The sequence below is a fragment of the Anarrhichthys ocellatus genome, unplaced genomic scaffold, assembly GCF_004355925.1.
Source record: "Anarrhichthys ocellatus isolate YVR2014 unplaced genomic scaffold, GSC_Weel_1.0 scaffold35, whole genome shotgun sequence".
NCBI lineage: Eukaryota > Metazoa > Chordata > Actinopteri > Perciformes > Anarhichadidae > Anarrhichthys > Anarrhichthys ocellatus.
Genome location: NW_022280065.1, coordinates 1739794 through 1751837, shown reverse-complemented (window position 1 = coordinate 1751837; position 12044 = coordinate 1739794). Strand labels below are relative to the sequence as shown.

The following is a 12044-nucleotide window of genomic DNA, read 5'->3' as shown; positions in this document are numbered from 1 at the left end:
CCCCCCCCTCCCCTCCTCTGTCACACACACAGTTGGGTTCCTCTTTGTGGCAAGGTGAAGGAATTATGCTCATGAAAGGCGCTGCGCAGCCTGGAGCCTTTCCATTAGCCCTCTACGACACCGGTCAATGGCGAGGGGACGGACGCAAACGCCCTCACACACACAAAGCAAAAAAAGAAACCGGCACAGCATTACATTGTATAGATTCGATGTAACAAACGCACACGCATAATTACCCTGAGATGGAATATGTACACACACACACACACCTTAATTGCCGTTTCGTTCATAGCCTGACAGCAGAGCGTGTGCGAAGGCTGACATTAAAGGAAATTAAATCTCCTCGTGGAATGGGGCGGCCCATCTCACCTCCCGTCAGAATGCTCCCATTCCCACTCCCCCACCGTAACCTTCTCATCTGGGTATTTAGGGCTTTGTGGCGCAGAACGTCATCAAAGAGGAAACTTAGCGAGTCGGCCGTGCGTAGACGACGCCCCCCCACGATAATCCCCCAGCAAAACTGGGCCCTCCGCTATTAGCCCACGCGCACGAATCACCTCGCCGCGTCCTGTCGCACCGCCTTCGCCGCGTGTACCGTCACGTGCTTATGGGAGACGGTGCTTTCATTCTAAAAGCACGCTCGCACACACACACACAAACTCTCGTATCATTGGCTTAACCCAGTGACTAGAGTCAGTCAGTTCACTCTTTGATCCACACACTCCTGTCTGCATTGGAATACGAAGCGTGTTTGACATAATCCTGAAAAACATCGCCTCACATAACCGATGAAACTCAAAGGAAGGCACAGCTGCACGGCTACCAACACCAAAGGGACTTAGAGAGTCACATGTGTACAGTAGTTTTTTATTTATTTTTACGGGCAGATTTAATTAAGCCTCATTCACTGCCAAATACTGTGTTATACAAACTCTTGTGAGCTCTTTCTGCAGCACGTAAATGTGCCAAACCTGCAGAGGAGGGAGGAGTGCAGTTAGCCCCAAAGTTGGGTAATTGAGTTCCTGGTTAAAGGAGAAAGAGCTGCGGTTTTTCACATCAGGCATCGGCTTTCTCCCAAAGGCTTTAATCAGATCAAACATGTCCTGTCAGATAAGACGGCTAATTAATCAGGGGAGGGACCAGTCTTCTCCTCTGACAGATGGAGAGATGGAGGCAGGGCGCTGGTGGAGGCACTTCCTTTCCTCTTCCTTAACCTCTTCCTCCGTCGTCAGCGGAGAGCAAAACAAGACGGAGTGAGGCGGTGTCGCCTCTGGCGAAGCACAGCGAGTCTGTAAAGATTCTCAAAGACGGTGTTTATATGCAGGCGGCAAGTGAAGTGTCTCCACAACCCCCTACTGAGAAGAAGACAGACTTCAGTGCTGAAGTTGCTGTTTACAGTACTGCATATGCGTGTGAGAAAACATCACTGAAAATTCATGTTTCTGATCTTTTTGAGGCATTTATTTGACGCTGAATCAACTGATATCAAAGTAGTGCTAAACAATTATCCATCTGGCTTAAAAACAGTGTTATGTGCATATTGTTAATTTTCTTTGGGCAAAAGTCAGTTAGTTCTTCAACTTGACCGTAATTACCCTGTAAAGCGCTTTGATGAATAGTGTGCCTACGCAAGCATGAGACTGTTTAAGTGTTTTATATCGTTAGATAGCGAAGATGCATGTGTTTGGTAAGTAGTGAGCATAAAGCTGGTTAAATGAGACTTGGATTATACTGCATGTGGGCATTTATCTTTTTCAAAACACCACGGGCTGGTGATTGATATACAAATTGCCATTTTGTGGGTGAAGAATTCCTTTGAAGTTTATTAGACTATTGCTGGATCCATTTTATACTATGGGTTATAATTCCATAATTGTAATATATGTATGTCTTGCTAAATGATTGTTATTTCTTCAGGATACATCGAGTAGCCTTCCTTATTATTACATAACAGAGCCCAACTATAACACAGATTTTGCCCTTCTAAATGGCAAAGTTCCTTTTAAAGGCCCCCCGCTGCTCACATTATTGATGTAAACTGGATTAACATTCAGGGTGAGAGCACATTCTACTTTGCATTCATTGCATTAAATACATACATTTCAAGTGCAGTTCACAAAGGCAGCCTCCAGTCACCCATTCACAGTTATCCAAAAGATCAACATCTCTTAATTATCTTTAAGTTGAATACATTCTTTTCAAGATGAATCCTCTGCAAACACCTGTGAAAGGAAGAGGATGTAAATCCATTTCAAATGTTGCAGTATTCACTTGTCACATTACGCTAGCCACCAACCACAGCGTGGGTGCCTTTTTGTAATGTTGCTTTTTGCCATTGTTAGCTTTAACCAGCTGATCCTGGCTGCTGTCGGATGAAAGGTTTGGAGATGGGGATGTTGGGATAAAGAGGAGATGTGATGAACGAGAGCTGGTGACGGATCACAATCAGGCATCGTAAAGATACACCATCAGAGATGAGGATGGCATAATGTAGTTTCATGTTTAATTTGGCTGACTTGCAGCATAGATGGATGGATAGATGGTTCTCGCTGGCTCCCTGGCACAGTGACTGATTGACTGGCGGGAATGGGGCTGCTGTTTCCAGCTGTTCCTACTGTAGCTAGCTCACAGGCTCCTCCCACCGCCAGCTGTGTGGCTTCACCTAGCTAGCAGCAGCCCCTGGGGACAACAAGGAAAATGCTTTTGCTGTACAATCCACACTACACAGCTCCAACACGTTCTCACTCCTAAAGTCAAATACCAATGCTTGGTCAGAGCGGCTGATACTGACTCACCGAGGCACCCTTTAACGTCTGTATGATAACTCCAATGCGTTGGCATTAGACGGTCAGAGCAACTGACGTAGTATAAAGAGCGAGAAGTCCGCGTAGAAAGGAGGTCAGGGTCGATGGATGGGTCAGACAGACACAGGCTTTCTCCCAGAAGGCCGCTGCTTGTGTCCCGTGTGACACCAAGTCAACATTGACGGCACATACATGACTCACGCAGCAAACGCAGTTATTTTAACACAAACAGCGACCTTTTCCTAAGCCTAATCAAGTGGTTTTGTTGCCTAAACCGAGTTGTTTTTTTTTCCACTGACACGTCCAAAACAGCCGCTGGAGGGGTACCTTGAGGGTCATAATATTTTGCGTAAGGGCCGGTGACCAAGAAAAAACCAACAAAAGTGTGCGGCGGTGTCTTTATCTGAGGGGACCCTGCCCTCTGCCTGTATTTTTTCTTTTCATGTTGCTGTGTTGAGGGCGTTTCTGGGTATTTCTTTGCCTTTCGCTCTGCCTCTGCTTCCAGCTGTCACTCATCGGCCTCTTCTCCCCCGGGGGTCCTGTCCTGCCCTGGCTGGCACAGTCATCGGTGTCGTCTGAGTCGAAAGCTATAGGATACATTCTCCCATTAGCTAGCTAAACTGAAGATCGCTAAACTCTCTATAGTGTCATTGAGCCGCGGAGGAGGAGCAACTTCTACTGTTTGCAAATCCTACTTATTTACTTACTTGAGAAGACGCCATTCAAACTTTAACTACAACTACATGTAAATATGTACAGCAAGATCTTGCTATAGACTGTCATAATACTTTCCACTCACACAAATCCATAATGTAGCCTACACACTATCCATCTCACACATACAGCCAGAGGCACAGTGAACCATGGGTGTATTCATATGGCATGTGAGCAGTTCAATGTGTGAGTGTCAATAATGCCAAAGTTCAGACAGAGTTTGGCTCCACTGTTGGCGGGATTGAGACGTGTTACGTGATGGCCCACGACACAGAGCTCATGCATATTTCATGATTCCTACACTTGTTGGTGATACATTATTTCTCATCTTTTCCTCTCCTTCCCCCCACCCCCTATTCTCCTCTATCCGTCCTCCCCTACTATTCTCACTCCTGGCCCTCCAGCAACAGGAGCAGGACCCCACCAACCTGTACATCTCCAACCTGCCGGTGTCCATGGATGAGCAGGAGCTGGAGAACATGCTGAAGCCCCTGGGTCACGTCATCTCCACGAGGATACTGAGGGATGCCAACGGGGTCAGCAGAGGAGTCGGCTTCGCCAGGTACACAAAAGCGATGCTCTGGGAGCAATATTTGATTTTTAAGTAAAGGACGTATTCCATACTTACCGGACATGTTTGTTGCGGTTGTGTTTTCCTGCCCTTCTGGTACTCGATGGAAGCTGCAGCAGTAACGATGAATAATTTGCAAATGGATTAGACCCATGTGCAAACACTCTCACAAATGCACAGACCGAAGTGCACACAAATGGACACAAAAACATGCACTGGCATAAAGGCACACACTTGTATTTACTATGTGCATACACACATTCACTCTAACAAAGACCCTTGTCAGATGATTGCTGCCTCCATGCAGTGGGAACTTTAACAGGTGATTTGTCTTTGTTCATGTCTGTGCATTAAAGTCTGTGTGCATCTGTGTATGAGCGCACATGCCTATAGGTTCTTAGAAATAAAGGTGTTCACTGAGAACCATACTGGGTTCCTCGACTTGCCCCCATACGAGAACAACCTATGAGAGATTCTAGAGAAGACCCTTCTATGGTGTAATGATTCCACCCAGAACTTGCTCTAAGGGTACTAACAAGAACTCTTCCACTGAGAACATTTTTTAATATACCGAGGGTTTCATCTAGAACCCACCCATGGGGTTCTACTGAGAACCCTTTTATATTTCATGGGTTTCATCTAGAACCCATCCAGGGGGTTCTTCCAATTACCACTTTATACCCCAATAGTTTCATCTAGAACCCTTCAGGGGGTTCTGCAGAGATCCATTTAACGTTCCAAGCGTTTCATCTAGAACCCACCAGGGGAGGATCTTTTAACATCCATGCTTTCAACAAACCTTGATGAACAATTTCTTACAAGAAGGGGTTTTCAGAAGCAAATAGTTCTGCGTAGAACCTCAGCCTTTAAGGAAGAACCAATTTGGAACCCTTATGATCAGGCCCAAACATCCTCACATACCTGCAATTAACCCCTTGTCCAGAGTAGCCAGGGCTGCTATATTTCCACCACCAATCCAAACACTGTACGGTTTATTACTTTTTCTACTTAGAAAAGTTTCCACTTCAGCTTGTTAATCCCACAAAGTCATAAACCGCTCTGTCCTTGTCCTCGAGCGGCAGCCACCGGGCTCTCATTCCTCTCCACACATTCCTCCCTTGTTTACCCAGAGGAGGCCACAGAGCCGCCATCTTGCAGGGATTTCTCTTAATCACTTGCTCTGGCTGAACTGCTCTCCTATTCCCTGCTCTATTACCGAGGTTTACAGCAGGACAGACCAGCACAAACGCACACAAACAGACATTTATGCACAAATATGAGCATATGCACGGACTGGCCTCAACGCGTGTGCGTGCACGTGTGCATGTTACACCAACACGCGCATTAGTGAGCAGACTCTCGCGCGTACGCACACACACACACACACACACACACAGACAGGCAGGCAGCCTCCTGCAGACCAACAAGCAGAGCACAGCAACAACCTGCCACAGGCCACCTGTTCAAGCAGCCCTCAGTGGGGGAACCGAGACATGATGGAAAAGGGAGGAGAGAGAGGGACAGGAGTGTGAAACAATGGCCAGGTAAAGAAGAACTAATCATAGAGGTTATTATAAAGAGAAAGATAAGGTGATGGGAAGGAGAAGGCGGTATGAGACGGTGAAAGATTGAGGAATAGAAAGTGAACCGGGCGACTGTGGGCGTCTGGAAGAAAATGTGAGAAGTGATCGAGTGGCATTTGGTTAGATATGGAGTTTAAAAAAATCAAATAAAGAAGAGAGAGGTACAGAAGATTTTATTGTGTAAGTACAGATCAAGAAAAGAAGCCAGAAAGAGATTCTCACACAAAATAAATCAATGTGTTTTATGAATTGTGGAGCTCCCGTTAGCTGTGTCAGCGAGACAGACAGACAGCTGCTGAGGGTTGGGCCATGAGGGGCATTAGAGAGAGTAAACTGAGCTAAGTGTTTGTGGGCCGATCCATTACTGTTATCAGAGCCCATTACTCCAGCCCCGGCGCTAATCATTGCAGACAGCAGCACCTGATGCCATTAAACCGGCAGCACACAGAGAGAAGCCGGCCTGCCCCACCGCCTACCTGACTGAACGACTACCCCGGAGGTTGGTGGACAGTCGGGCTGACCCGTTTGTTTCCCGGCGACTGCCTTAACAGCCCGTCTGCCTTATTTATGCCTCATCCACCCACCTGTTTTCTGTCTACCTATACCTACTTGAAAGAGTGAAGGAGAGACGGCGTTGAGGAGGAGGCAAGCAGTGAATAGCCAGAGGGCGCGTGAGGAGGACGATAAAGAGCGCCGGAGAATAGCGAGGGAGGGCTGAGCATCAACGCATCCAGTCAAGAGAATCACTTGAAACTCTGGAGGACGGGTGATGGGTTCAACCTGATTGTCAGACACTTTCTAAAGATGGACAGCAAAAAAAACAAAAAAAACACCAGAGCAAATCTCTATTTTTTCGATTATGCAGTACACCGCCACATAAATCATTATTACAAGTGGAGTGTGCGCTGTGTGTGGGGCTGTTAGGCTTTAGTGAGAGAGAACAAAAGCGATAAAGAGGTTAGCTTTGCTCCATGCCGCTCCTCTCTGTGTCACTGGGCTGCCTCCTGAAGTGAAAGCTTTATGGAAGGCTTATTGGCATGTTTGTGTAACTGTGTTGTGTGCGCGTCAACGCGGATTAGGAGCTTTATTGGCATGATTCTGTCATCAAACAATATGTCAATGGCATAAACAGAATAAAATATACACACACACACACAGCAAGTTGTGATGTACTACAATATATGGAATATAACAATCAAACACTAATAAAGAACACAAAAAGCATTTGACTTGAGGTCAAGTATCATAATACTTCACAGGTGCTGCTCACTCACTGACATATTTTTGTAAGGATTATCGTGTATTATAATTCCCATAGTTATAATACATTATAATCTTTTTACAATTCATTATAATGTAATTGTAAGTTACTCCAAAGGGAAAACATGTTATTATATAACACACAAAACATTATACACTTATTTTTTACTTGAGTTAGAGCACCCAATGACCACTTAGAGTGGCTTCATCACTCAATACTTTATTCTTTATTATATTATAATGCATTATAAATATGTATCTAATGCATTATATACGGTGTCAAAGAAAGTTCTCAAAGCTTCATCTCTTTTTTTCTTTTATTAAAAATATTTTGGGCCGTCTGTGAGGAAATGGTCTCCACCTCCTTTGTGTCAGCAGAATATTTTTTATATAAAGTAGAGCTGAATATAAATCCTTTGGTGCTGACATAAATGTGTCCTTACCACTAAGTGTACTGTCAGCCACTGACAGCTGCAGAAGAAGGTGGCCTTGTATTTGTACACTTTTTACTCTCTTTCCTTTGATCAAAGTATTATTGATTTAAATTATCCAATTACAAGTTGTATTAAGGCACAGTCCATTCACGGCTGCTTGATTTGATTGATGTAATTTGAGAGGCCTAATTTATTTTATTAAATGAAAATCGACATAATGAATAAAATCAGATATAATATCAGACCATACCCAGCCTTTATATATACGTACTCTTTTCAATCAGATGAATGGCAGTGTTTTTACTGATCTCATCTCTAGATGCTGAGTGCTCGTAATGTGTTAAAGGCCAGTTGTGATTAGCTGAGTCACACTGGCTGCTTACTGTATTTTCAGTCTTCCCAAACACAAGGGGGGGCAGAGGGAAAAGAAAAGAGAGAGAGAGGGTGGGGCAGATAATGACAAATGGGGGGGGGGGGGGGGGGGGACGGGGTCAGAGAGAGATGGATGATGCCAGGAAGTGTGAAAGATGACATATTCTAAAAAGAGTGGGGAGAGGAAAAGAGAGAAAGATGTTGATGTGGATCACAGAGAAGCAAACGGACGGGAAGAAAAGGAGGGCACCCAAAGTGAGAGAGATGGAGCGGGAAAGAGAGAGAGAGAGGGAGGGAGGGAGGGAGGGAGGGAGGGGGTAACGGTGAAAGATGGAGGAAAACACCAAGGGTGAAAGACGAGGAGGAATGAGAGAGACGTCAAAAAGAAGAGGTGCAGACGGGTCGGGAGTAAGATGGATGTGACGGAGAGAGAGATAAAGAAGCTATGGTAAAAAAAAAAAAAAGAAGGATGAAGGTAGAGATCGAAGAAACATGAGTGAGACAGAGGACAGAGAAGTGAGAGGCTGACAGGGAGATATGAGAATTCTTGGAGGTGAGACCGAATAAAGAATGAAAATTTGGAAAGCAATGAATTCTGCACATTCCACGAGCTTATTACCTTAAGCAGAGGCATGGCAATCACTCAAGCCTGCATTTAAAAGCCCATTTTAAGATGAGTCCTTTGTGCGTAATCTGCATGGTAACATACACACTGGCTGCAAATTCGTGCACACAGCTGTGTTTTTAATGCTGCTGTAATAAAACGTTACACAGACGGCCGTGTTCCACAGAGGATGAGCTCCCCTGACTCTTCCTCCAGCGCCAATATGAGGTTCACGTTCTTCGTTTTTTTAGGGAAATGTCTCAACAAAATATGGATGGATTGCCACGAAATTTGGTTATATGCACATTCATGTTCCTCTCAGGGGGTTATTGGTGTCTGTGTGCTCAGAGCCCTCCTGCTGGTCAGCTGCTCGGCCCAGAAACTTTTGATCAAGTGGCCGGAAGAAGGGGGCGAGTGAGTCAGCTTCCTGCTCTCTCTCTCTCTCTCTCTCTCTCTCTCTCTCTCTCTCTCTCTCTCTTCCCCCTTATAAGCACGACATTTCCCTTCTTCATACCTTTTTCTACCTCCCTGAGTTCCCTGTCGCCTGTCCCTTTCTCTACATTCGTTATGAACTTCTGACTCATGACGTTCCCCAGCACATAGACAGACTGACTCTGGGTAGTGTCACAAATTATTTTATTTCTTTTTTAGAATAAACAGAGTGACACTACCCAGCCAGCAGGACACAGTCTAGTGGGGCTCTCCTTGTTGTTGTAAATGTGTCATCGGTGGCGGTATTTAACTTCGTGCTTCCGGTGCAAAAATGGAAACCAGCAAAGTTGAGTTGATTACGACTGCAGCACTGCTCTCAGTGGACTGAGACTCGCCTTGATATATTTTGTTTTTTACAAACGGTATCGTGGTGTAGATGAGAGGTAAGGTATTCTTATCCATTTGTGACAGTTAAAGAGTGTGTAGTGCCACAAAGAAACCTCCATTTGCACCCGAACTAAATTAATTATATTCACCACAAGCACTCCCTTTGTGTCATTTTAGTTTAGTGTCAGGGTTAAGCACTTATATTTCTAAGGAAGGACTGTCAGCCTTTGCTGCAGATGGATAGCCAGTGTTTTTAAATGAAACCCCATGTATCACTTTTTTCGTTGCAGGATGGAGTCCACAGAGAAATGTGAAGTAGTGATACAGCATTTCAATGGCAAATACCTGAAAACCCCGCCAGGCATTCCAGGTGAGTCTCCCGTCCTCTTTCAATTTACATTGTTCTTGCATCACCCATTTCCCTTTTTCTTAGAAAATCATCACCCTTTTTCGCTGTAAGAAACCGCCTTTCTAATTCAATTATGGTAATTTCTCATTTCGGATCTGCCGGACAGCTTGATAGATTGTGTACACCGTTGTTTCTGACACCTGAAGCTAGCTGTCGTGGCTATGTGGCTGAATAGCTGACGATTCTGTAGGTATCCTCTCTCTCTCTCTCTCTCTCTCTCCCTCTCCCTCTCCCTCTCTCTCTCTCTCGCTCTCTCTCTGTCACCATCTCTTTCCCTTCCTGGTGCCGCTGCTGCAGGCTGAAACTTCTCGGGCAGGAGAAAACCCTCTTAATATTCACACTCACGCCTCTGTGCTGTTCTTCGCAATCTACTTAAGAGCTTGCACTCTCCCCTCGTTCCTCTCCCGCTCCTGCTCTCTCCGTTGCCGTGTCCTCTCTCCTTCCTATCTTTCTTCTCTGCAGTCACCCTCGACAGTGGAACAAGCTGGCCAAGGAGAAAACAGGCAGGGAAAAGAGGGCGAAAGAAAGAACATCACAAAATCTAGACACGGGTGCGCCACACTGTGTGTTAGCACGGAGATGTGTCTTTTAGTTGGGGTCCAAAGTGCTGTCACTATCCCAAAAAGTTTCGAACAAAAGGAGACATGGGAAACGCTGGAAACAGAGCAACTCTCTGAGGGACTAAGGGTGACAAGAGGTGTTAGCAAAAGGCAAAGCAAGGTGGAAGGAGAGCAAAGATATGAAAGAAAGAAAGGCCAGGATGAAGAAAAAAAACATGCCGCCGAAGCACTTTTGGGGCCAGGTGCTGCGACGCCTCCCATGCGTCCCGGCAGGACGTGGGGGCCGGACAGGGCAAAGACGATGAGATCTCCTTCACCCCCCGCGGCAATTTTATTAACAATACTCACACCTCCAACCAGCGGGACTGAAAACAGACCCATAAATCGCTCCTCCACTATTCAGTAATATCTCAGAAAGAGACTAGATTTAGGATCTCCACATATGCTCAGCCACTGCATAGCCAGCAGCCATTAAAGGCAAGGTGAGTGGTTATATTGAAGTTGAGCCATAATAGGAAACCTTTAAAGCTGTAATATCAGGCTGACCTTCCCCTTTAAGAGTCTATCTCCCGGCCGCTCAGGCTTTATTATTGTTAATGGATTGTTCAGGCTTGTGCCAAGCATGAAGATTTACCATCCCGATCGAGGAAATCCGTCTGTGGAATTAAGAATAGTTAAGTTTACAAGGTCTGCTCTGGTCTGGTGCTGCTATGGTCCCTCCTAAAGGGTCCATGAGATATCTCCTATTCCTCCATGGATACCTGACTGTGTGTACACTCACAGGACTCGCAAAAGCTGTTGTTGTTCCTTGTGTTGTTGCTGTTCGTAATTTAAGGAAATGCCTTTGATAATCAAATCCTCTGTTTATTACAACTTGGGTCTTGTTTTTGGTTCGTCTGACTACACTTCTTGCCCGGCCTGGTTTATTTTTAGCAAAGACGCATTGATTCCAGATCTCAGGAATTAACTTGGTGACTCCAATGTTGGTGTTACTGATAGAAATGATGTCCAAAACTTGTAAAATATCACCCAAATTATATGAATAAATAGTTATTGCTTCAGGGCACGTTCACACCAGCCTTGCTTTTCCTGTTTTGGTGACCGGGGAAGTAGTAGTTTATTAAAGGCAACGGTTGAGTTGTGCATGAAGACGTATGAGGAGCCAACTGTATGACCAATAGTGGAACCACATTTCAACCACATGACTTTTGTTGATGTGTTTGGACCCATTGAGTTTTTTTTGCATTTGGAATACTTCAACAACGTGTCATCCTTGCATCTTTTCGATTCTGGAACCGTACCCTAAGTCGACATGTATCGGTACGCTTCAGATTCAGATATTCTCTTCATGAATACTGAAGGATAAAGGACCATTCTGTCATTCCTCTGATACTTTTCCCAAAGTTTTTAACATAGAATAGGGTGGGAAGTGTCTCTTTCTGACATTGTCCATGTTGGGTTGATGTCGGCGAAATGGAGATCTCTGGACATTCCTCCGTTATCAAACTCAGATGTTCCTCTGCGGAGGACCCCGGGACTGGTTCTGTTTCTCACACAGGCAGCGAATAGCCCTTTATAAATATGTATTTGTGTGTGTGAATACAAGTGTGCACGTCATGTGTTCTCACTACTACATTTTTGTCTGTTTTCTGATTCATGCGTGCACATTTCAATTTATGCATTTTAAAGCTGGAACACACACACGTGCTGTATTCGTGTGCTGTGTGTGTGTGTGTGTGTGCGCGTGCGTGTCATGTTGGTGGTATTTCCCCAGAGCCCCTTGATATGCAGGGCAGCTTCTTTATCCATCCTGCTTTGACAGTTCAGCGGCAACCCCCCCCCCCCCCCCCCCCCCCGGGGGACCCTCGCCACACACAGCACAGCAGGAGCGTGCATGTGTATACTTGTGTGACA

The 12044-nt window shown here is 45.3% G+C and overlaps 1 protein-coding gene across 11 annotated transcripts in view; it reads left to right on the top strand.

The window, feature by feature from the left end:
- The window catches only part of rbms3 (RNA binding motif, single stranded interacting protein), a 277908-nt gene that overhangs the window by 206010 nt on the left and 59854 nt on the right, over nt 1–12044 (top strand). For 7 of the 11 annotated variants that reach the window (XM_031866616.1, XM_031866614.1, XM_031866615.1 and 4 more), the window contains 2 exons: nt 3914–4080; nt 9452–9531. In XM_031866616.1, the coding sequence (XP_031722476.1) occupies nt 3914–4080; nt 9452–9531 (247 nt within the window). The remainder of the gene's footprint in view (nt 1–3913; nt 4081–9451; nt 9532–12044) is intronic. The other 4 variants (XM_031866617.1, XM_031866625.1, XM_031866624.1 and 1 more) reach the window with 1 other exon arrangement.